The sequence below is a fragment of the Vigna unguiculata genome, chromosome 5 (genome assembly GCF_004118075.2).
Source record: "Vigna unguiculata cultivar IT97K-499-35 chromosome 5, ASM411807v1, whole genome shotgun sequence".
NCBI classification, from domain to species: Eukaryota; Viridiplantae; Streptophyta; class Magnoliopsida; order Fabales; family Fabaceae; genus Vigna; species Vigna unguiculata.
In genome coordinates this window covers 29,667,589-29,692,842 of record NC_040283.1, presented here as the reverse complement: position 1 = coordinate 29,692,842, position 25,254 = coordinate 29,667,589, and the positions used below count along the sequence as shown (strand labels likewise).

Here is a 25,254-nt window from a genome sequence, read left to right as displayed (position 1 = left end):
TGACATGTGTCACCATATTAGATTGACACGTGGCACACTACAGACGTGACACGTGGTATAAATATTTTAAAAAAAAAATTCAAAAATTCAAAAAAAATTCAAGAATTCAAAAAAATTCAAAAAAAATTCAAAAAAACGAGGAGCTGACACGTGGCACCTACTTAACGGTGTTAGTTCTCTACTAACGGAAAGGACCTAATTGATACTAATTTACAAAATTGAGGACCTAATTGAGACTAAAAAAAATGTGAGGACCAAATTGAGATTTTGCCACAAAAACGAGGACCAACGGAGTATTTTAACCTAATTGAAATTGTGGTAGCCAAAAGTCATCCAAAAGCATTCCCCAACGGTCCTCTTGGTCTTCCAAAGATTCGTTCTCAATTTGGCAAATGGGCCCTCATTACAACTTGAAAAAAAAAAAGCAAAATTAAAGCCCATTAATTGGTTAAGCCAAGACACAATTTGGTCAAACAATTTTACAAAGCATTGGGCCTAGAGATGGCAAATAAACCTGTCCCCATGGGTATTGCCCAAACCCATCCCTGTTTTGACGGGGAATCCCCGCATTGACTGGGTATGGGTATGGGGAATCCCCAACTTTTTCAATTAGGTATGGGGATGTACATATCCCCACCATAATACCCATCCCCGACATATCTCCATCCTTGTTTAAATTATTAAAGTATTCACAATTAATTAAGTAACCATATATATATATATATATATACTTTCCATTTTTTTTTCTAATTATTTGGTTTGTCGTGAAACTCATTCACATCTCCAATATATTTTTCAACTTATCATAACCTTTATGTAATTATGTTAAAATGATGTATGTAAATTAAAAAAATTTTATGTCTCACATTTGAATATTTCTATTATTTTTTAATATTTTTATTTATAGTATATTTTCCTTTCACCAAAGAATGTTTAATACTCTCAATTTAAGTGTTTAATAGCATAAACATTTCATTTATTAGGTAATATAAAAAAAACTTTACTTATTATATTAATTTTTGTTTCATTTGAAGAACTCTTTTGTTTCGCTAAAATAATTTTTGTTATTTCTCAACCATTGAGTATATATGTTGATATTTGAAAAGTTTTCTTAGATCTCTAATGTATTTTTCATCTTATCATACCCTTAATTATACATTTGTTAACTTTTTAATATTTTTATTTGTTGTTTATTTTCATCATGTAGAATACTATTTCGATATATTTTATCTAGTTATTTTTTATTGTCTAACTCATTATCAACCATACTGTAATTTTTTCACTATAATTGTATAAATAATTTTTATTTACTACAATATAAAAATTTAATGTAATTGTCATAAATATTCTTTTTTTATCAACATCTAACACATATTGGAGTTCAAAAGATACAAGATCTATGTTAAAATTTTATTATTATGTTTATTATTTGTTCTTTGCGTCATTTTGATCATGTGATGTATTATAACTTTTATTAGTGTATAAAAAAGAGATTCATTAGAATTTAAAAAATTGAAGTAAACAAACGTTTAAAATATATTTTAATTTGAATATTTGTTTTCCTTTTATATTTTTTTAAAAATATTATTTAATTTTATCAACCAGGTTTCTCTAATGTTTGCAAATTTAATAAATATTTTGGTTCTCAGGAAATTTTATTTGGTATTCTAATCTAAAATGTAAATAATTATAATTATTTCAAAGTATTTGATATCGAAGAAACAATCATCCTCCTAATATTGAATATTTGATAATATTATGTTTACTTTATCGTAATTTTTTATTATTTTATGAAAATTAATTAAAATTAATATTGAAGTAGTAAGAAAACGGGTACGGGTATGGGTATGAGATTATACTCATTACTCGGTGGGGATGGGGATGGGACAAAAGTTTGATAAATTGTTGGATTTAGATAAGGGGATGGGGATGAATTTTTCCTACAAGTATGGGTATGAGATAGCGAAACTCATCCCCGTCCCGCCTTGTTGCCATCCCTATTTGGGCCCTTATTTAAATAAAAGAAACTGCAACAAATTGGTATATTAGTCCATCTCCATTTGAGCCATGATTCATCCTTCTCGATATCCTCCTTCTCAAGAGGATTCGTCCCGAATTTTAAGGTTTTATTTTTCTACTAGTTTTAATATAAGTTTATTATGTCCTTGTGAAGGACTTTATTTTTCCACAACTTGAAACTAATTCTCTTCCTCCAGGGTTAAATATAACTCGAATAAATTCATATTTGTTCATTTCTAATGGTTGCAATCCGTGGAGCACCTTTCTTGCCAACACTACCCCAACTTCATATGTAGCTTGCCAACTCTAAATTAAATTAACAAATTTTCATAAATCTGAAAGTGTGAAAGAGAGATAAGAGAGTTTTTGCAGGGATCATAGAGTGTAATCAACTTCTTCATCAAGATTCATTCAAGATTGATTGGTTTAAGGATGCTCTTGCTTGGCTTAGGATGAACGTGTAAAAACTTCTTGATTTACATGTGTGTTTGTTCCATAGCCTTTGTTGTTGCTTTTTAATTCTTTGTCGCTATGTAGGTGATATATCACAGTAATTTTTGTAGCATTACTTCTGATTATGATTTTTGAAAGTGTATTTCAAGTTCTTGCTTGTCTAAAGTGTAGCTTTTGATATATGATCTTGTAAACTTAAATCTTGATTGATTAGTGAATTTCTAGCTAAGTGATGAGTATGTATTTTTGCTCTCATTTAATGTTTAATTCTCGGTATTTAATTGAATTTGTGTGCCTAAAGAGTGATTTAATTGATAATTTTGATAATTAGGTTGTTTGAGCTTGTGTGATAAAAATGTCTTAAAAAGTGATTTTTAGCTGCATAAATTATTTTTGGATATTTTAACGTTTATTGATGCAGCTGAAGTTAAGTTTTAAGCTCATTTAGAGGTGTGGAAATAAATTGATTAAAGCTTCATGACACCTTAAAGATAAATCAAAGAATAAGAAATTATCAAAAGCACAAAAATTCAGGCCAAGCATTGCATGAAGACGACAAGAAAAACTTGAAAAAGTGAAGAAGTTTGGCTAAACCAAGAAGAGAGGAACAACAAAATTGGACCTTGCGGTTTTCTTTATCTTTATGATAGAAGATAATTTGGGAAAATATATCTTTAGATATTTTATTTGATATTTTTAAATAATTATCTTATTTAATTATATCATAAAATATTAAAAGATAATAACTACCAAATCTTTTTAAATATGACAAGATCTTCTTGAATCTTTTTAGTTCCACAACAAACAAATATATCTTGAAGATATTGGATTATTTAGAAGATAATTTAAGGAGATTGCAAAGGGTTGATTTGGAAAATTAATACAAATATTAATTGGTGATAATTTATCATATATCTTTAAGTAATTAATTAATTTAATTATATTAGATATTGATATTATCAACCAATTATATTTGTCAAATAGTCTATATCTCTCCAAGTATTTTTAAATATTTATATTTATCTTTATTTCAAAAGATATTTGAGAGATTTTAGCAATAGAAAAGCCTAGTCCAATTCCTATATAAAGAGACCAAGGGAGAAGTAGAAAACAAGCTCGGGACTTCGGAGTTTTGGAACCCTTAGGGGTGCCTAATTTCGTTTCCTTTCTCTCTCTTTTCTTCTCTCTATTCTTCTTTTTATTTTGTATTCCATGGATTGCTAAACTTCTTGGGTTGATTCCATTGTAATTTCATTATGGATTTTGAGGTTAGAATGAATTAATTTCTTTGTTCTTTTTATTATTGTTGAGGTTTTAATTCATCTATGTCTTTTATCTTTGAATCTCGTAAAAAGTAATGATTTTAAATCTATATGCATGTTGATCATATGAGTTCAAGGGTTTTTAAATTTAATTGAGACTTTACTTTGATTTTATTTAGAAACTTTCATGTGATTAAATGAGTTTTTACCAATAATTGAGACTTTACTTTGGTTAAAGGTATTTACTCTAATGAAAATTAATCGAGACTTTACTTTGATTAATTAAGCTTTTTATTTGGTGAGGAGATAAAAGAATAGACATGATTAGGCATAGTAAAATTTGATTGAGACTGTACTTTGATTGAATTTACTATGGATAATCTAAAAGTTCTCACTTTTAATTGAGACTGTACTTTGGTTAAAAGTGAGAACGCCAACAAATTAATTGAGACTTTACATTGATTAATTTGCAAATCTACAACAATAATTAATTGAGCAATAATCTTTAGATAACCGATGATGAATCTATTTTGAAAAAGCAATGGAATCAATCTATTTTCTTTTCTATTGTTTTTATTTCTTTTTATCTTTTAAATTTTATTTCTATCTTTGTTTATCTGAATCCCCTATATTTTTTATTTTGTTTGACTAACCGCTTTGTATAGTTTTATAAGAACTAATTTGTTAAAAATCAATTCTGTGTTCGTTGGGAGACGACTTTGGGTTACTTTACCCTTACTATTTTGTTGACTACTTTCTTAACAATACTGAAGTTGTTATAGATAAGTAGTATTAATTTGAACGCGTCAACGACAGCGTTATCACTAAGGTTGCTAGAAACTAGATGTATATTCCTCAAGAATCGAACCAGTATAAAATCTATTGCCTCTTATCTCTTTCTTCATTATCTTTGCATACATTGACAATTATAAAGGCTTAATAAACTAAGCATCTTACTCACACTTTATTAATTGATTAAAGAAGATCTTGAAAGATATTCTTGAAAGAGAAAGGGATAAATTTTTAACACAATCAATTCACCCCATCCTTTTGTTTGTGAATATTATTCTCATCTATTTTAAAAATTGGCACTAAAGCTGGCTAATATTTCATAGACCTTTGCTAAAGGGGGCTTCAATTAATAGGCCACCACTCTTTGTTGGAGAAAATGATCCCTTCTGAAAAATTAGGATGTAAATATTTCTAGAATATGTTGATAAAGGAGTATTGGATGCTGTAGTGAATGGACCATTCATAACTAGAAAAATTATTAATGACAAAATTGTTCCTAAGGAGTTCTCTTCATGGACACCTAATGAAAACAAAATATCCTACTATGATGTTAGAGTTAAGAACATCATTTCATCTACACTAACTTTGGATGAATTTCATAGGGTTTTAGTTTGCGAATCTGCATAAGAGATGTGGGACGTTCTAGAGGTGACAAACAAAGGAACTAATGAAGTTAAAAAATCTAGAAAAAACACACTCTTATTCAGGAGTATGAGATGTTCATGATGAAAGCTAGGGAAAGCATCTATAATGTGCATAAAAGATTCACTCACATAGTGAACCATCTACTAGCTTTGGGAAAAACGTTTGATAAAGAGGAACTGAACATAAAGATTTTAAAGAGTTTAAGTAGAGCATGGCAACCCAAGGTTATTGCTATATCTGAATAAAGAGATTTAACAAGCATGAGCATGGCAACCTTAGTTGGGAAATTAAGAGAACATGGATTAGAACTTGGAAGGTTCAAAGAAGAGCAAGAAGGAGAAAGAAAGCACAATGTAGCCCTAAAAACTATTGCAAAAACTGTTGGGAAAATAGTCACAACCATAGGCAAAACAATGGAATGAGGGAAATACTGAAAATGAAGCACTAAATCTGATGATGAAAAGATTTTCAAAGTTCTTGAAATACAAGAACATGACTAATAACCAATTTGCTAGAAATAGAAAACCATCAAAGAAGCAAGAAACACATGTTGCTCCAACCTGATTTGAATGTGGCAAAACTAGCCACATTAAGCCTGATTGTCTTGTACTCAAACTGAAATAGAAACTAGAAGAACAAAATGAAGCAGCCAACAAACACAAAAAGAAGAAGAAGACTTACATTGCTTGGGAGGATAATGAGTCAAGTACCTCAAGTGAGTCCAGTGAGATCCTTGAAGAAGAGAACAACTGCTTTCTGATGGCAAACGTCGAATTATCAAAAAGTAGTTTAGATCTTAAGGCCAGAAAATCCTAGTGATATTCAGATAGTGGCTGTTCAAGACACATGACAAGGGATGTGAAAAGGTTTAATGAAATTTCACTCATGGCAAGTGGTCACGTTACTTATGGTGACAACAATAAGGGAAAATTTTGGGCAATGGAAAGGTAAAAAGCTCATTATCAACTGAAATTGAAAATGTACTATTGGTTGAAGGATTGAATCACAATCTACTAAGCATTAGCCAACTATGTGACAAAGGACTAAAGGTACCTTTGAGGTAAATGATTGTCAAATCTGTTGTGCTCCAACAAATAAAGTCATATTCATGGGTAAAAGAGTTCAAAACATTTACATGGTTGATTTCAACAATACATCCTTTGACTCTATTGTATGTTTATTTGCTAAAAATGAGGAACCATGAATTTGGCATAAAAGGCTTGCACACATTCACATGTCTCATCTAAACAAACTAGTTTCAAAAGAATTAGTAATTAGGCAACCTAAAATTATGTTTGAAGAAGAAAGATTATGTGATGCATGTCAAGAGGAAAAATAAGTAAAAATCTATTTCAAATAAAAACAAATTGTTTCTACTAAGAATCCCTTATATAATTGATTCATATGGATTTGTTTGGACCCTCTAGAACTAGGAGCATAGGTGGAAATTACTATGCACTTGTATTGAATGACTTTTCTAGGTTCACTTGGGCTTTCTTCATATCATGTAAGAGTGATACCTTCAAGGTTTTTAAGAAATTTGCCACTGATATACAATATAAAAAGGATTTGAAAATTAAAACTATTAAAAGTGATCATGGGGATGAATTTCAACATGAAATTTTCGAAATATTTCATGAAGAAAATGGTATCTCACACAATTTCTTTGTACCTATGACACCACATCAAAATGGTGTTGTAGAAAGGAAAAATATATCATTGGAAGAGCTAGCAAGGACAATGCTAAATGAAAATGATTTACCAAAATATTTCTTGGAAAATGCTGTAAACACTACATGCTATGTTTTGAATAGAATTCTAATAAGACCCATTTTGAAATTAACTCCTTATGAACTCTTTAATGGGAAAACCAAATATATCACACTTAAGAATATTTGGCAGCAAATGTTTTGTGTTGAAGAATGGAAAATCTAACATTGGCTAGTTTGTTTCTAAAGTTGATGAAGGTATCTTTCTAGGCTATTCACTAACTAGCAAAACATATAAAGTATACAATAAAATAACTTTAATTATTGAGGAATCTATTCATGTTGCTTTCGATGAATGTCTGGAAAATAGAACTAATATACTTGAATCTAGAAAGAGTGTAGAAATTCTCGCAACAGGGGGAGATTCAACAAAAGAGTCTTAAACTGTCCAAACAAATGAACAACTTATTGAGACTATCCCGCATAATCAATTAAAAGATTTGCCTAAGATCTGGACAACACCAAGAAGCATGTCTTTGGATAATGTGATAAGTGACGTCTCTAAAGGTGTATACATAAGGAGGCAACTGAGTCAACTATGTTTAAACGTAGCATTTGTATCCCAATTAGAGCCGAAAAGGGTGGATGATGCACTCAAGAATGAGAAATGTTTTCTTGCAATGTAGGAAGAGCTAAATCAATTTAAAAGGAATGAAGTCTGGGAACTAGTACCTATACATCAAGGTCAGCAAGTAATTTGGACAAAATGGGTATTTAGGAACAAACTAGATGACTCTGGCTGCGTTGTGAAAACAAAGCAAGACTCGTGACCAAGGGATATAGTCAAGAAGAAGGAATTGACTATGATGAAACCTACACACCCAAGGCTAGACTAAAGACAATAAGAATCCTTCTTGCCATTGCATCCATGCTGAACTTCTATCTCTTTCAAATGGATGTAAAGAGTGTCTTTCTAAATGGCTACATCAAAGAAGAAGTGTTTGTGAAATAACCCCCTGGATTTCAAGACTATGAGCTTCCTGACCACGTATACAAGCTAAAGAAAGCAATTTATGGATTAAAGCAAGCACCTAGATCATGGTATGAAAGACTTGGTTAATTTTTGATAAAAAGATAGTTTAACATTATTCATAAAGAAAATAGATGATGAACTAGTATTTGTACAAATTTATGTATATGATATCATCTTTGGCTCCACTAATACCTTGTTGTTCAAGAACTTCTCTGAAATAATGCAGCAAGAGTTTGAAATGTTTATGATGAGGGAACCCACATTCTTTCTTGGCTTGCAAATGAAACAAGCAAAGCATTAAATTTTTCTCCATCAATCCAAGCTTTACACTGAAATTTTGAAAAAGTTCTCCATGGATAGTTGTAAAGAATGTTTAACACCAATGGCGACAAACTGCCACCTAGATATTGATGAAAGTGGTAAGTAAGTGGATCAAACTAAGTATCGAGATATGATCGAATCACTTCTCTATCGCACAGTTAGTCATCCAGACATTATGCACAGTGTGTGTATGTTTGTGCTAGTTTCCAATCATGTCCTAAAGAATCACAGTTGAATGCTATTAAAAAATATTAAAGTATCTAAAAGGAACTAGAAATCTAGGCTTATAGTATCCTAGAGGGGCAAACATTTCCTTAATGGGCTATAGTGATTTTGATTTTGGGGATTGTAAAGTACACATAAAAAGTACCAATGGCATTTTTCATCTTTTAGGAAACTCCTTAGTATCATGGCATGCTAAGAAGCAAGTTTGTGTTGCACATTCAACTACTAAAGCTAAGTATATTGTTGCATGAAGTTGTTGTGCGCAATCCATTAGGATTAAGCATCAATTGCAAAATTATGGTATTCATTTAGAACAATTATGATGGAGACGCTCCGTGTAAGACTCAAGAAATTTAAATAATTATTTAATAAATGCGGGTAGGGGAATATGGCATTTAATACTTACAGTTATGATATGAAATAGTACTAGCTAAAATGGTTGAGAGTACTTGGTCATGTTGAGTGGACTTGGTTTCAAGTCTTGTGCATGCCAATTGTTTGTTAATTTAATTATTTTACTGTTTTGCGTGTATGCTCGAGATGGTTAATACATGGGGTTGTCATCTTTCTCATTTTCTTGATGTTTTGTTGGTGGGAGGTGTTTTATGCGTGCATTTCCCACTCTTGCAGCAAGTTCCCTTCATTTATTTCCTCTATTTTCATGCAAGCATAGCCTCCTTTTGGGTGCACCACTATGGTGTTATTATTTCTTCCTTTATTCAAGTTTTCTTTCTCTTTCCTTATATTTTAGGTGCAACTCTTGTTTTCTCAATATAAAACTACTTTTCTTCTCCAAAGCCAATGCATTTGTTTCTTTTCATATGGGACCCACATATTTTGTTCTTTTCCTTTAATTTTTTTGGGTGCAAATTACTTAAATGCAAAGGTCTTTATCTTTTTATTCCTAGCCATGGGTCCCGCCTAAACCCTTTGGATTCTTTTTCTTTTGGAAATTTTGTTCTCGTTTGGTGGTGTAGTGCCTTTCTTTTAGTGAAGTTCACTTTTTCTCATCCTTAATAAACATAACTTTAATTATTTTTCTTTTGGTGTATGTTTGGTTTGCCGCAGGTTCCACGTATTGAATGGTGCAAATTTTTGTACATTTTATATTAGCAATTACATGAATTCCATTCACGTTGGTGTTCTTTATTATATATATATATATATATATATATATATATATATATATATATATATAATAATAATAATAATAATAATAATAATAATAATAATATAAAAGGTTATGAAATCTAACCTATATTAAGGGGACAGCCAAGGGGTATTCACAAATTTTAAATGTTGATGCTACTACGATTAAATACACATATTTGCATTCTGAAATTGTGTGCCTTGAATGTTGGTTCATTAGAACCTGTGTTTTGGAATACATAAACCAGTAATTTCGCGTTACTGGTGTAGCGCCTAGTGGGAGAGGATTGGACCGCCAGGCAATAGCTACTAACATATGGTCTGGAAATACACAACGTCAGGCGACGCGTGTGATGCGTCAGGCGATTTCGAGAGCAGCGCTGGATCGCATGGAGGATTCTACACAACTTGGATGGAGGCTTGGAGATGATGCTTTGCCGGGGGCCCAATTACGAGTGCAACTTGTATTGGGGTAACACGTCGTCACTCGAGGTTGTAGTCTGGTGGTTTTTGAAGTCCAGTGGAGTGTGCGAGATTGTGGCTCGTACAAATGGGTCCGGAAGATTGTCTTCCTCAGTGTTATCCGACGAGTTTGGTAGTCTTGGGACAAATACAGACAATAGTTCGTATTTGGGAACTATACTTGGTGTCGCGGATCGTGGTCGTGGCAAATTTATTCCCGCGTATGGACTATTAGGTGGTGGTTTGCAGGCGAAGGGGCGAGTAAACACTCATGGCAGCAAAGATCGATTAATGTAATCATCAAAGGGTGTAGAATCAAGAGGCGTCTAGAGGAAGTGATGAAGACTGGGGTGTGAGACTCAGGGTTGTTAGAAGTGGTTGGAATATTGAATGATTATTTATTATTTTGTATTGTACTTGTATTCTATTAAACTCACCCTATTTGTGTGTGTTTGGCGATGATCATGTAACTCGTTACACGTATGCAAATGATGTTGCAGGAGGTGCTGGTGAGACTTAGCGTCAAAATAGGGCAACTCGGGGATATTTTTATTTTCTACAGTTTCATATTATTTTTCTACAATATGGATTTTAATTTGGATTTGGAGATGTAAGGATTTGGCTTAAAGTTTTATGCTTTCAACCTTTTGGCGCTTATAATAAATTTTTATTTTTCCCGCATTTTGGGAAATGTGTGGAATAAATGTTATTTTTATATTTATTTATTATTAATTTTGTATAAATAAGTAATATCCGGCTATGATGTTATACTCCGTCGCGAAATTCGCCGAACGTTCCACTTGATGGAAGGGAAGTCGTAGATCTTCGGCGAAAATGCTTACAAACCTTTCAATCTTCAATTTGTTTGGTCGAAATCCACCAAACATGTAGCAGAAGACTAAGATCTCTCAGTTGGGAGAGATCATTCTCGTTCCCCCAAGGATCCTCATAAACACTCGATGTGTTTGGGAAAACCTAGCAAGTGAAAACCTAATCTATTAGGTGAGCATTGAGAAAGGGGATAATCCACACTTGTATATTCATCAAAGCTAAAAATGATTACAAACATTGGCTTGCCCTTTATAGAAGAAGAGACAACCGACTTTCAAAAGAAACTAGCCTAGAAAAGTTGGATGGAAAACGTGAATAGAAGCATACACCCTAGCTACGAGTGGATGCGTGAAGAAGGAAGTGGAACCCTAGCAAACGTGTCTCGCGAAGGTGAGGCGCATGAGAAGAGGTAACCCTAGCAGCTGTGAAGCTGAGAAGAGAAAGGGTTAGCAACCTGGACCCATCATGTAAGGCACCGCTGCATGGAAATTGGGCTGCCACTTGCAGACCCAGTATTTAGACGCATGAAGGCATCTCCTGCTAGCTTCTTTGGTCGCCACATGAATTGGGTTTCAAGCGACAACTCCAACAAAGATATTGAAGATCGTGCACACGTGATGTATTTCCCACGCATGTGTTGGTTTGAAAAGGATGCGCTGCTGGTTTGGGATTCCTTGGTTCTTGGCCCACTCATAATACAAAGGCAATTAAAGGTAACAAAAAAAAATGACCCAATAAAAGTGTAAGACCCAAAACGATAATTTATTTATTTAAGACAGATAAAGAAAATGGGCTTTAGTGAATGACCCCAACTATAAGCCTTGGGGTGGATTCACCAAAGTACGTCTTAGATGTGATAACACTAGTACTATAAATCTAACAAAAAATCCATTCATGCATTATAGGACAAAGCACATAAAGATTAGACATCATTTTATAATAGATCATGTGGGAGTGTAAAATTGAATATGTAGACACCCTAAATCAATTGGTTGATATCTTCATTAAACCTTTGGCTAGGGAAAGGTTTTACACCATTAGACATGAGCTAGGCATCCTAGACATAACCTACACAACCTAAAACTGAGATTTTGGGTACATTAATCAATTAATTTATTTAATCTAATAGATTAATTTATGTTGTGTGGTCTGTTATGATATGGTTTCCTATGCGCTACTTTGCTTTCTATGGTTGACTAATCAACTCTAAAATCCTTGACATTAAGTTTGTCTCTTATGCTTTTAATGAACTAAGTGAATTCAAATTTAGGAATAATAAGTTTTCAACTCACTCTTGACCATAGTTAATTCATTGTACTATATCCGTGACATTAATCAACTAAAACCCTATGCAAATATCCATTGGACCTTCAAGTTTTACATAACCAAGCCCACATACTTATAAATTTAAAACTAACTTTACCAAAACCCAAAATCACGCAATCCTTAACACCACTGCAAGCACCATTTGCCCCCTCAATTCCTACTGTGTGCTCCTGTGTGTCTACATCAACAATATCGTCTTTGCACTCCAAGTCGAAAAGGATCAAAACAATTACACACAAACTAGTTCATGAGGCCAATCTCGAAGGCTGGATTAGTGATAAAGAGGTTCAAACAAATTTTCCATGGTACTAGCAATCATAAAGCCTAATTGACCACAAATATATCAACATGCAATTCTACCGCTCGAAAGGGTTTGCTTTTCCTAAACTTCTCTCTTATCAGGGTCTCCACTATTTTGTTCAAATGAAAGGAGCCATCTATATTGACCTAGTTAAGGCCTTTTATGCGAACGCACACGTTGAATATGGTCTCCTTGTCTCGAAGGTAAAGGGGATACACATTATTTTAGATAATGATGTTTGGTCTTCTATTGCTAGGTTCAGGCTTAGGGGAGCAACCCCTCATAGGGGAATGCTTGGGGTTAGCAAGCTAGAAGTGTATTATGTCAGGTTTTACAGAGGGGGTTTCACTAGGGAGATACAACACACCAATGAGACCTGAGCCCAACCACATAAGATACTGACACCACTCTCAACCCAAAACCTTAAGGCAATAGGTTTATGGGTCTTGATTCTTATATAGTGCTCTACTTTCTCATTTCTGGTCAATGTGGGACTTAGACTCACACTTGGATTCCTAACAATCTCCCCCTCAAGGGTGAGTCCCTTCAACCACATTGGTACACTCCCCCTCCAGCGGAAGCTGCCCAACCACGAGTACTCCTTTTCTGCCCTTTTCTGTACCGCCGTTATTCTTAACGGGACACGCTTTACCTGGAACCCTTACCTGGGACCTTTGCCAGGAAGACTTTCGATACTAGGACCATACTGCACTCGTCTGAGCCGGTTTTAACCATCGGCTCTGATACCACTTGTTAGGTTTTACAAAGGGGGTTTCACTGGGAGATACAACACACCAATGAGAACTGAGCCCAACCACATAAGGCATTGACACCACTCTTAACCCAAAACCTTAAGGCAATGGGTTTATGGGTCTTTATTCTTATATAGTGCTCTACTTTCTCATTTCTGGTCAATGTGAGACTTAGACTCACACTTGGATTCCTAACAATCTCCCCCTCAAGGGTGAGTCCCTTCAACCACATTGGTACACTCCCCCTCCAGCGGTACTCCTTTTTTGCCCTTTTCTATACCGCCGTTTTTTCTTAACGGGACACGCTTACCTGGAACCCTTACCTGGGATTTTCTTGCCAGGAAGACTTTCGATACTAGGACCATACTGGTACTGCACTCGTCTAAGCCGGTATTAACCATCGGCTCTGATACCACTTGTCAGGTTTTACAGAGGGGGTTTCACTAGGGAGATACAACACACCAATGAGACCTGAGCCCAACCACATAAGATACTGACACCACTCTCAACCCAAAACCTTAAGGCAATAGGTTTATGGGTCTTGATTCTTATATAGTGCTCTACTTTCTCATTTCTGGTCAATGTGGGACTTAGACTCACACTTGGATTCCTAACATATTAGTCAAGTCTATGTTTCCCAAATGCACCTCGCAACTATACTATATAAGGTTGGTGGCATGAAACACGATGATAGGGTTTTAACATTTATTCTTGCACGAATTCTCGTTTCTATGGGGAGCAATCATGCCCAATTAAACATAGAGGACATATTTTTAATTCATGCTTTCAAAGAGAGAATACAAGTTGATTAGTCTATAGTCATTACTAATATTCTCACGAAGGGCTTGAAAGTGCATTTCAATTTCTTGCTTGTCTAGAGTGTAGATTTTGCATAGGTGAATCTTGTAAACCTAACTCCTAATTAATTAGTGCATTTCTAGCTAATGTTGCTAGAAATTGGATGTAGATTTTTCAAGAATCTAACCAGTATAAATTATGTTGTCTCTTATCTCTTCCTTCATTATCTTTGCATGCATTGATAGTTGTAAAGGCTTCATAAACTGTGCATCTTACTCACAGTTGATTAAAGAAGATCTTGAAAGATATTTTTAAAAGAAAAAGCGATAAATTTTTTACACAGTCCATTCACCCTCTTATTTGTGAATAATAGTCTCATCTATTTTAACAGAGCTCGTTGCAAGGATGGTCTCAGATCTTCAATCAAATATAAGAGGACAAGAACTTCCATAGAAAAGTTAGAGAACTCTATAAAAGTGATTTATAGAAAGAAAATGTGTTTTAAAATAATAAAACTCGTTCATAACAATTGTATTATACTAATTCTTTTTAATATTAAAATAATCAAGTCTTACTATTTCCAAATCATTATCAATTATAAAACATCATTTTCTAGGATTTCATAGAAAACACATAAAGCAAAATAAAATATGATATCAATCAATCATAACTTAACTTATTAAATAATATACTTTAAATATTTTTCCTGTTTAAATTATACAAAAAGCATGTTTTAAATAATTTTATTGTTTAAACTATAGAAATTTATAATTTTACACTATTTTATAATTATATAATCTTTTATGTAATTTAATAAAATTGTTTAAAAAATATATAATATTAAAATATAGTTTCCTTACTTAATATAATATTATAATTTTAATGATTTGATAATTTCTATAATTTTTAATGTAATATAAATATATACAATTAGTATAATTTTATATAATATTAATTTTTTTTAGAATTTTAGAATTTAATACAATATTATATTTTTATAACTATATATCATTTTTGTTGTAATTTACATAATGTATATTATCTATAACAATATATAAAGAAGATTTCCTCTTTTATTTTTATATTTCATAATACCAATTATACTCTTTACAATATAATTATTTATTAATTTTTTTAAAATTAACGATTCTTTCACTTATTTTCGATAAAATTGTTTATCTTTTTTCCTCTTTTTTATTCATCAACAATTATTTTCTATTCATTTAATTTTATTTTTAATAAATATAAATTAATGTTATATATTAATTTAATAGTATTACACTATTATCATTTATAAATATAATATTATTTATATTTAAAAAATGCCTATACATAATGTCTCTATAGTTTTATTATAAAAATATTATTAATTATATTAATCTAATTACTTATTTATAATTTTGTGTAGCATAAAAAAATAAATCCGAAATTAGAATAATATATTCTAGAAAATTCATTATCAAGGCATACACACTCATGTTGTCAAACACTCATTGTTCACTCTCTTAGTCGTTCCCTTTTTATCTTTCATTTCTTTCTAGTTTTCAGTCACACCTTAGCTTGGTTTGGAGGAGCTAGGGTTTATAGAGGGTTTCCTCTCTGCAACAATGGCGAAACCTGGGCGAGGTCGTCGCTCTCCCTCCGGTTCAGTCTCCGCCTCTTCCTCTCGCTCCTCATCCCCCTCCTCTTCTCGCTCCTCTGGCTCGCACTCTCGCTCCCGCTCCCGCTCTCCCTCTCGCTCCAGATCTTTCTCATCGTCGTCCTCCTCTCCCTCCCGCAGCTCCCGCAGCCGCAGCCCTCCGCCCCAGAGGCGCAGAAGGTATGGTTGATTTCTTCCATCGGAGCGAGCGGCGAACGAACTCAAAATTCTTTAATTTGTGTCTGACGCATGCGCTGTCCTCTTAGCTGCTTATTAGATCTTTATTGTTATCTTTTATTCACCTGCGCTGTTGGCTTTTGTGTGCTGTGTGATTGAAAGATATGTGGAAATTGAGTTTAATGGAGTTTTGCGGTAATTTTTATTGTTCATTCTGTTTTCCTTTTTTGGAAGAGGATTAATGATCAATGTTTTAAATTATGATCGATGCGTTTATATGTGTATGCTGCATAAATTGTGGCTGCAATGTGCTTGTGGTGATTCTATAATTCTTGGATTTGTGGGGTTGTGGACCTCTAGTTAAGGGTCTCTTAGGTTTTCTTTTTTGCTGTTTGTGTTTTATGAGTTGTGCGCTGTGTTACAGTGTTACTGTTTTAATTTTTTTGCCCTACAGTCCCGCTGCAGCAACAGCAGCAGCAGCTAGGCGTGGTCGGTCTCCTCCACCTCAGTCAAAGAGAGCTTCACCTCCCCCGAGGTATTTTTATCTTGTTATAGTTATTGGATGTATTGCCTGTTATTATTTCAATGTATAATTTGAAGGCTAGTGCGATTGTGAATATTGATGAAGTCAGGATGTGTTCCTTGTTAAAGTCGGGAAAACGAAGTTGACGAGTTTTATGTTGTCTCTGGCATTAACACTCTAATGTTCCCTTTGTCCATATATACTTCAAATCATTGAAATGATAATATATTTAAACTTTGGTGTTTCACTTCATAATGTTAAATTCTATTGGGTGCTCTAGATGTGATTCTTCTAAAGTTAATCTGTTCACTCACATCTTTATTCAGTTTTCTTATTTGAACTTCTTGCATATGGACTTATCTCCTGTGTCTGAACACAGGAAACCTTCTCCTGTACGAGAATCACTTGTTCTTCATGTGGAAAAGCTCAGCAGAAACGTCAATGAGGGTCATTTGAAGGAAATTTTCAGTATGTTTAATTTATTCTACCTTCTACTTTTATCCTACATTTACATTTTGAATGCAATGTGTTATTGGGTACTTATGGTTGCCAAACACTTGGGAAGAGAGTTATTAATTGACAATGCATATTTACTTATTTCTACTTTTTAGTTTTATCTTAACTTACATTGTCAGTGCAATATACTGTTTGTGATTGTCGAATACTGGGGTAAAGATTTATTAATTGGCAATTCATGTTTACTTATCTCTACGTTTTAGTTTTATGGTGTTTTTACGTTGTGAATGCAGTATGTTATAGGCTACTTATGTTTGCCAAATACTTGGGAATAGCTATTATTTGGCAATGCACATTTAGCTAATTGGTCAGGTCCAATGACTGTAAGCAATGGGGATAGCATCTATGAATTAAGCCCAGTGCAACCTCTCTTTTTTTTTTTTCATTTTTATTCATGTTCTTTCATTAAACCTTACTTTCAATCATTGAGACTTCAATATTTATAATATTAATATTATCAACTGTTAAGGAATATTGTCTTGATCTCTTATTGCATAAGAGACATTTTAGTGACCTTATCAGTAATTCAAAGAAATCTTTAAGTAATCTTTATAACTTGAAGTGCTCATATCCACTTTTGTTGACCTTTTAGTGATCCAGCCTTGTGCATTATTTTTCAGGTAACTTTGGTGAGGTTGTAAGTGTGGAGTTGGCAATGGATCGAACTGTAAGTTTTGTTTACTTTAGCAGCATAGTTAAGAGAATTTAGTATGATATGGAATTGTCATTCCTTTCATCTCATTTCTAGGTCAATCTTCCAAAGGGATATGGATATGTGCAGTTCAAGACGAGAGAGGATGCTGAAAAAGCATTACTATACATGGATGGTGTAGGTTTCTGTGACTGGTGTGGAATGATTTCCGTAATGAAGCTTACTATTGGCTGCTACATTTGTATATTGAAGCCTTCATTTTCTAATGCAGGCCCAAATAGATGGCAATGTCATCAAGGCAAGATTTACTTTACCTCCTAGACAGAAAGTTTCACCACCCCCAAAGGCTTCTATTGCTGCTCCAAAGAGAGACACCCCCAGGACTGATAATGCTATTGCAGATGTTGACAAGGATGGACCAAAGCGTCAGAGAGAATGTATATATGTGATGTGTTGGACATTTTTTTGGTTTCTAATTTTCATATTGGTCACTTTTTATATATATTGAACTTCAGTTTGTCAATGCCAGCTCCTCGAAGAAAGCCTCCCTCGCCACGGAGGAGATCTCCTGTACCTCGAAGAGCTGGATCTCCAAGACGACCAGATTCTCCTCGCCGCCGTGCAGATTCTCCTGTTCGGCGCCGATTAGACTCTCCTTATCGTCGTGGAGGAGACACCCCTCCTAGGAGGCGGCCTGTGTCTCCTGGAAGAGGTCGTTCTCCATCTCCACCAAGACGCCTTAGATCCCCTGCAAGGTTGGTTTTCAAAGTTGCACACATACTTTGGTTAACTGTTTCTACAGGTCTACTCATTCATATATAACTTCTGTAGGGTCTCACCTAGAAGGATGCGTGGAAGCCCTGGGCGGCGACGCTCACCTCCTCCTCCTCCTCGGCGCCGGTAGCTATTTCTAATAATTATTTCCCTCAATTATCACTTTGCATTTTTTGGTAGACTGCACATATTTTCCCTTTAAAAAATGAAATATTTTCCTCTAGATCACCACCACCTAGGCGAGCTCGTAGTCCTCCTAGAAGGTCTCCAATTGGTCGTAGACGCACTCGCTCTCCAATACGTAGGTCGGCACGTTCACGGTCAAGGTCTTTCTCACCTCGCAGGTAATTTTTCATTCACGCTTATGTTTCAGTAGCCAGGTTGTTAAAATGAGCTACTGTATACTTTTCTGTTCCCTGTATAATGTCTTAAATCTTGCAGTTTGTTTTTTTTTTTGTAATTGGATGTTTATATTGAAGTAAAAAATCATAAATTCTTAACGAGAATGGAAAATATAATGCTTGGACTTTCGTTTTTTGTTATGCAGATCTTTTCAATTGATCATACATGCTCTTGATGAAATTTAACTTGGCCCTTAGACTTGCATTTGTTGAAAAATGTTATATTACAGAATATTTTCAATGTTCTTCATCTTCTTACAACTAATATCTGCTTGCAAAATAATACACAAGAAGTTTTCTAAGTTTCTTGTTATTTTTTATTGCGTTTTTTAATGCAATTCGAAAATATTTGAGCACTTCATGAACTTTATTTTCTTGACAGAGGTAGGCCACCTGTAAGGCGTGGGAGGTCATCATCGTACTCAGATTCACCAAGTCCACGCAAGGTATATTTCTTTTCTCGTTTATATGGTGTTATTTCTTACTTGGAATAGTCGCTGGCTTAGTCCTTCCTTTATAACTTTGGCAGGTTTCCAGGAGATCAAAGAGTCGTAGCCCAAGAAGGTAATTATATTATTTGGTATAATGTTGTCATGTTAAATATCTTGATTCCTCGTCTCTTTCAGTAACATGTACTAGTGGATTTGCTTGGGAAGATTCATGTATATTTTGTTCACTGCATGCTTGATGCGTTTATCTTCTTTATGGACTTCCAAATTTGTTCAATCATTTATGGGTTAAAGCAAGATTAAAATAATCTAATGATTTTCACTAGTGACCCTCTTAAAAATTGTGTAGTGAACGATGTTTTTCAAAAAAGACGCATTGAAATATCAGAAAAATTAAACATCACCTACTCCATTGAAAGGCCAAAAGTTATTATGTAAGATAATTGGATTCCTGTCGGACAATTGTTTTCTCCGTATATAGGCCTTGATTTGACACTTTGCTTGTCATAATGCTTCTTGACCAATGGCATATGGATGCTATCTTAAGTGAACACTGAGATAGGCTTCGTGTAAATAGGATTGACTAATCATTTCCAGAAATTTTATCACTCTCTTCCTCGGTCTGATATTTTTTCAGCAAAGATATATCTTCCTCGGTCTGATAATTATTAAGTGCACATGTCTCAATAGCAAACCGTTTGGATTGTTAAAATAGTTTGGTATTTGTAGATTTTCGTATAATGATGTTGATGAGCAATGTCGGCTTTAAAATATAACTTGGAAACTGCTTAGGTGATTGGTGTGTTGTTTTCTATAATTTTTTGGTTGTATTGAATTGTATCTTTGTAGTTCATTTCAGCCGTTTGCTAATGTAAAAATATATTTACTAATGGATAGGCCTTTGAGAGGAAGAGGCAGTAGCAATAGTAGCAGCAGCAGTTCACCACCGCCAGCTCGCAAACCATAGATATTTCATGTACATCTGTTGTCTCCCTGTTGATGTGTATTTATCGAGATACTGTAGTACCAGCCGAGTTCTAGCTTGATGTGATTGGGGATATATTTACTTTTCGATGTTGTCTATTAACACATTTTTTGTTATTAGCACTTAAAATTGTTTTGGAACTAATCGTTCTGTTCATTTTCGTTTGGACCCTACTTTGTTTCGTCGCTAAAAAATGCATAACTCTGGAGATAGTAATTCTCTCCGCTTTAATCTGTTGGGATCTCTAGAAATTTTGTGGAATTCCATGTAATTGATAGTTTCTTTAGAGATTTGAGTATGCGAATAAAGTAGTAAATGTTCAATGTGATCTAGTTTCTTCCTATCATTAGCACGAAATGTAAATATGGGACAAGCTTGATTTACCTTCATACAGAAAAAAACGATGTTTTTTTTATGATTTAACGTCAGTTCTTCTGACCGCGATGTATGTGTGAAGGTGAATTTTGAGAAAACAAGGGATAATGCTAATAGATGTGTAGTGCTATTTAAAATTTGGAAAAGGAAATTTAAGATTGCTAATAGGTTTGATATTTAATAATTTTATTCGAATTTTTAGAATGAATTTTAATTTTTTATTTGTTTAATTTAGTTTTCTAATTTTTAAAGATGTTCAATATTTGGTCTTTTTTTAGTCAGATTGATTTAATATTATACAATTTTATGTGTCATATTAATGTCTTATAATAATACTTGTTTTTGATTTAGTTATGCTTTCAATTTTGTTTCTTTATCTATGTTTGTAATTCAATTTGGTTCTCTTTTCTAAAAGAATAAAATAATTTAGTTCTTTTCCAAGTTAAAATTAAATTAGTAATTAAATTAATAATAATTTATATAAACATATTAAAATATTTTTTAAAAATTTATGTATCAAATTACTTCATTTTAATATTCAAATCATTACTTTTTTTTCTTTTTGCATTTTTACGTAAAAAAGAATTTCTATTTAAACTTATAACTTTTTAAAATATTAAAATGTAGATATAAAGTGACACTCGAATTTTTTAATCTTTAATGAGACAAATATTTTTAACGTGAGAAGTATCATTTCATATTTATATTTTTAATATTTTAAAAATATTATAAATTTAAATAATTTTTTTTTATAAAAAATGTAAAAAAATTGAATATTTAAGTGGAGTGACTTGATATATAAATTTAAAAAGTTAATATATATATATATATATATATATATAAATATATATATATATATATATATATATATATATATATATATATATATATAAATGATAATTAAGTTTAATTACTAATTTGGTCTTAAATTTGATAGGGACAAAATTACTTCATTTATAAAAGAAAGAGGATCAAATTGAATCAAAATTATAAATAAAAGGACAAAATTGAGAACAAATACTATCATGTGACAGTAACATGACACATGGTACTGTATGGACATGACATTAACGTTAATTCAACGGAAAAGATTAAATTGAACATTTTTAAAAAATTGAAAGACTAAATTGAACAAATAAAAAATTAAAAATTTTTTTGAAGTTCGAACAGGGCCAAATTAAGTATTAAGCCTTGTTAATATTTATACTTTTTGAAGGAATTCTGACGTTAAATTTTGTAATTAGTACTTTAAGTCGCCGATTTGTGTTGAGTAACTATGTCAGTATAATTGGATTAATATTGTAAAATGATAGAGAAGAAGGAAGAGATAAATAAAGGGACTGCAATTTACAATATATTGGTTAGAAGATAATACTTATCTCCTCTTAATTTGGGATTGAAAAATTGACCTTCATTTCTCGCAACTAAATAATACGATGGTATTTGATATGCGTACAACAAAGAACTTCTTTGAAGTCTTTCTCCATAGCAAGAAGCAAAAAACAAGGGAGGATATAGAAAAACAAAGAGATAGAACCAGATAAGTACATTGAATTTTATTATAGAAAGGGTATATACACAAGCAAAACTGAAACAAAACTCTAACAAATAGAAAGAAAAAAAAAACTAAAATAGAAACCAAAATAAGACAACATAAGTCAGCCTTAAGTGGTAAAAGGAAAGGCTTAGCACTTAAGAAAGAAAAACTAGAGAAAGTAACAACAATGCTTGTGCATGAAATAAAGATTTTATCAGGCTCCCTCAAATTGGATTCATCGTTCCCAGTTTGGAACACATTCATTCTTGTGCAGGAAACAAAAATTTTTTTAGGGCCCTTCAAATTGGAAATATATATTCATCATTTCCACTTTGGAACACATTCCTTTAAAGGTAGCAAAAGGAAGAAGTTTGGTGAAGAAGCAATGGGAATATGTTTGATTGAACTAGTGTTGATTTTCTCAAATAATATGACAATTCGATCTCAACGTGCTTTAGTTCATTCATTGAATATTTTATTGAAGGTAATTTCTATAGTAGATTGGATATAATAACATGTAATAGTACCAAGGGCACAATACTTGGCTTAAAATGAACTTTTGGATATAGTAGGTTGTTTCTTTGATTTCCTTTAAATGATAGAATTTCAAAGATAGATAGAATGTCATGTAATAAACCATCTTGTTTATGGACAACTAGACTAATTTGAGTAGACATGTCAAAGTGACCCAATCTGGCTCACACGGGTTGGCTCACGACGAGCTGGCTTGAAAATGAGTAAACCCAACCCAGCTCATTTTATGGTGAGCCAGAAATTTTACAACCCGGCTCAATCCACCATAGGTTGGTGGGTTAAGTGGGTTGGCTCACCAACCTACATAAAAAAGTTATTTATTTATTTATTTTTAAGTATTCAAATATTTAAATAATTTTTTAAGCAACCCATGACATGACAATCACAGTAAAACCAAGAACCAATGGCTTCACAATGATCACCACCAATATATGATGAATTGTTTTCAAAAAAGTGTCCATATAGACCAAGAAAACATGATTAATATTACATATTTTCTATCATGCTATTAAACAAAATATAAATAAAAAAAATTACACATTTTTGTCATGCTAATTTAGAAAAAAATTGTTTATAAGACAGTTGCTTGATTAATTTACTGTAAAGATTATAGTTAAAGATTAAAGTATCAACGTATATAACTTGACAATCAAATTAATTAAACATTCAAACTATTCTAATATTATTGAGCAACATTCTAACCTTTAAAAATATGAAATTGTGAACCTATATAATATTAAGAGTACTAAATAATTATTAATTTTTTTAAAAAGATTGTAAAAACGTATTGGTGGGTTAAGTGGGTCAACCCACCTTCAACCAGTCTCGAACCCATTTAACTCGTGGGTTAAGTGAGCCGGACTACGTTCAACCCACTATTGCAAAAAAATTGAATTTTTCTCAACCCAACCCGACTCGAACCCGTGGTGAGCCGAGTTAACTCATGGGTTGAAACCTATTTTGACATCTCTAAATTTGAGCCACTAAAAGCTTTTAGTTGAATAATGCTTTGATTGTTAAGGAAAATGCCAATTCTCAAAAGTTCCTTTCAAATATCTTAAGATTATATAGGCAACTTGTTGATGATCATTGGTAAGAAAAGAAACAAATTGACTGAGTTGGTTAACAATGTAGGTGATATTAGGACAAGTGTTAGTTAGATAAATGAGTCATCTGGTGACTCTTTTGTGCATCGAAGAATCTTTGTCATTGATTTCATCACCATTAGAGACGAGAAGAATGAGCCATAAGTGTATGACTTGAGTGCAAGCTAACATTCTAACTTCTTACAGGGGTTCTAAAACATATTTACTTTGAGAGATATGTATTCATGTTTTGTTACGTGCCATTTCAAGGCCAAGAAAATAGGTAAGGTCTCCAAGGTTTTTTATATGAAAATTGTGATTAAGAAGATTTGTTATTTGTGTAATCTTGTGAAGATTGTTGCCGGTGTGAATAATGTCATCAACATAGATCAAACGAGCATATGTAGAATGGTTAGAATGTTTCAAAAATAAAGAGCAACTAGAGAAAATGATATCTGTAAGATCCGTGAAATTTAATTAATTAATTAAATAATTAATTAATGAATGCGGGTAAGTAGTGTATTTATGACATTAAATTTTGATGGGTATGACGTGAAAAAGTACTAACTTAAGTGGTTGAGAGTACTTTGATTGTGTGAGAGGACTTGGGTTCGAGTCTTATGTATGCTAATTGTGTTTTATTTAATTATTATTGTTTTAATAATATGATGGAGCGTATTTCGTATGTTACCATACAATACTTGAATTATGTGAGTTAGCAAGAAACATGGGTTGGCTTGATGGTTTAGCATTAAATTGGCTTTGGTGTGGTCATGAGTTCAAACCGTGGTGGTGAAAATTAATTCTTCTTTATTGCTAAAAATTGGTATGGCATGAATATGAAAAGGGGGAGAGAACCCTAGCAGGGGCAGCTAGGAAGTTGAGAGAGAAGAGGGGTTTGGAGAAGCTATTTTCTGAGGGCCTTGCAAGGGTGCGAAAATTGAGAGGGTTTTGGCATTTGAGAGCATAGTGAAGGGAGGGTGTTAGGCTGCCTAGGGATTTCCAACGTTCTGCATTTGTCTAAGCAAGGGAAAATTCCAGGTTAGGGGAGCTGAACCCCTAATATTAGGTTCTGATCTGATTGTATGAAATTGATGACTTTCTGCCATGGATTTTCGGGTTAGTCATGTGGTGAATTGGGGATTTGGGTTTTATTGAATTCTAGCCTAAAAGCATGAAAATAATGGGTTATACACTGCCTATCCTGTGATTATGCAAAGTTGGGTTGCTAGGGGTCTATTTTAGTGTTCAATTATGCCCTTATGACCAATGAGATTGTGTTGAATGAAATGGTATGAAATTGGAGTATGTTTTGGGTGCGATTGTTGCTGTTGTGTGCGTGAAACAGTGCCAGAATCTGCATTTCTCGCTCAGGCGAGCCAGGATCGCCTAGGCGAAATATGCGGGGACTCATAAACCTCTTTCTGGTCGAGCATTTCGCTTAGGCGAGGTGATTTGGTCTTGGGCGACAGACCATCTCGCTTAGGCGAGTGTGACTCGCCCAAGCAAGAATCCGTGTGTGTCTCGAG

At 33.1% G+C, this 25,254-nt stretch overlaps 1 protein-coding gene across 1 annotated transcript; it reads left to right on the top strand.

Annotated features, from left to right (window-relative positions):
• The first annotated feature begins 15,581 nt into the window (after positions 1 to 15,581).
• Positions 15,582 to 20,427, top strand: LOC114186226 (serine/arginine-rich splicing factor SR45). The gene is made up of 12 exons (XM_028074266.1): positions 15,582 to 15,897; positions 16,349 to 16,429; positions 16,797 to 16,885; positions 17,554 to 17,600; positions 17,682 to 17,762; positions 17,857 to 18,022; positions 18,115 to 18,340; positions 18,417 to 18,485; positions 18,584 to 18,703; positions 19,143 to 19,206; positions 19,290 to 19,324; positions 20,107 to 20,427. Exons 1-12 carry the CDS (start codon positions 15,686 to 15,688, stop codon positions 20,174 to 20,176), a joined length of 1,260 nt encoding a protein of 419 aa, XP_027930067.1. The 5' UTR covers positions 15,582 to 15,685; the 3' UTR covers positions 20,177 to 20,427.
• Positions 20,428 to 25,254: the final 4,827 nt, after the last annotated feature.

Bases quoted from the DNA above. Each gene is read 5' to 3' on its own strand.
- LOC114186226 (XM_028074266.1), top strand. From the start codon at position 15,686: ATGGCGAAACCTGGGCGAGGTCGTCGCTCTCCCTCCGGTTCAGTCTCC. The intron at 16,430-16,796 runs GTATTTTTATCT...GTCTGAACACAG, and splicing joins AGAGCTTCACCTCCCCCGAG to GAAACCTTCTCCTGTACGAG. The intron at 17,763-17,856 runs GTAGGTTTCTGT...TTTCTAATGCAG, and splicing joins CATTACTATACATGGATGGT to GCCCAAATAGATGGCAATGT.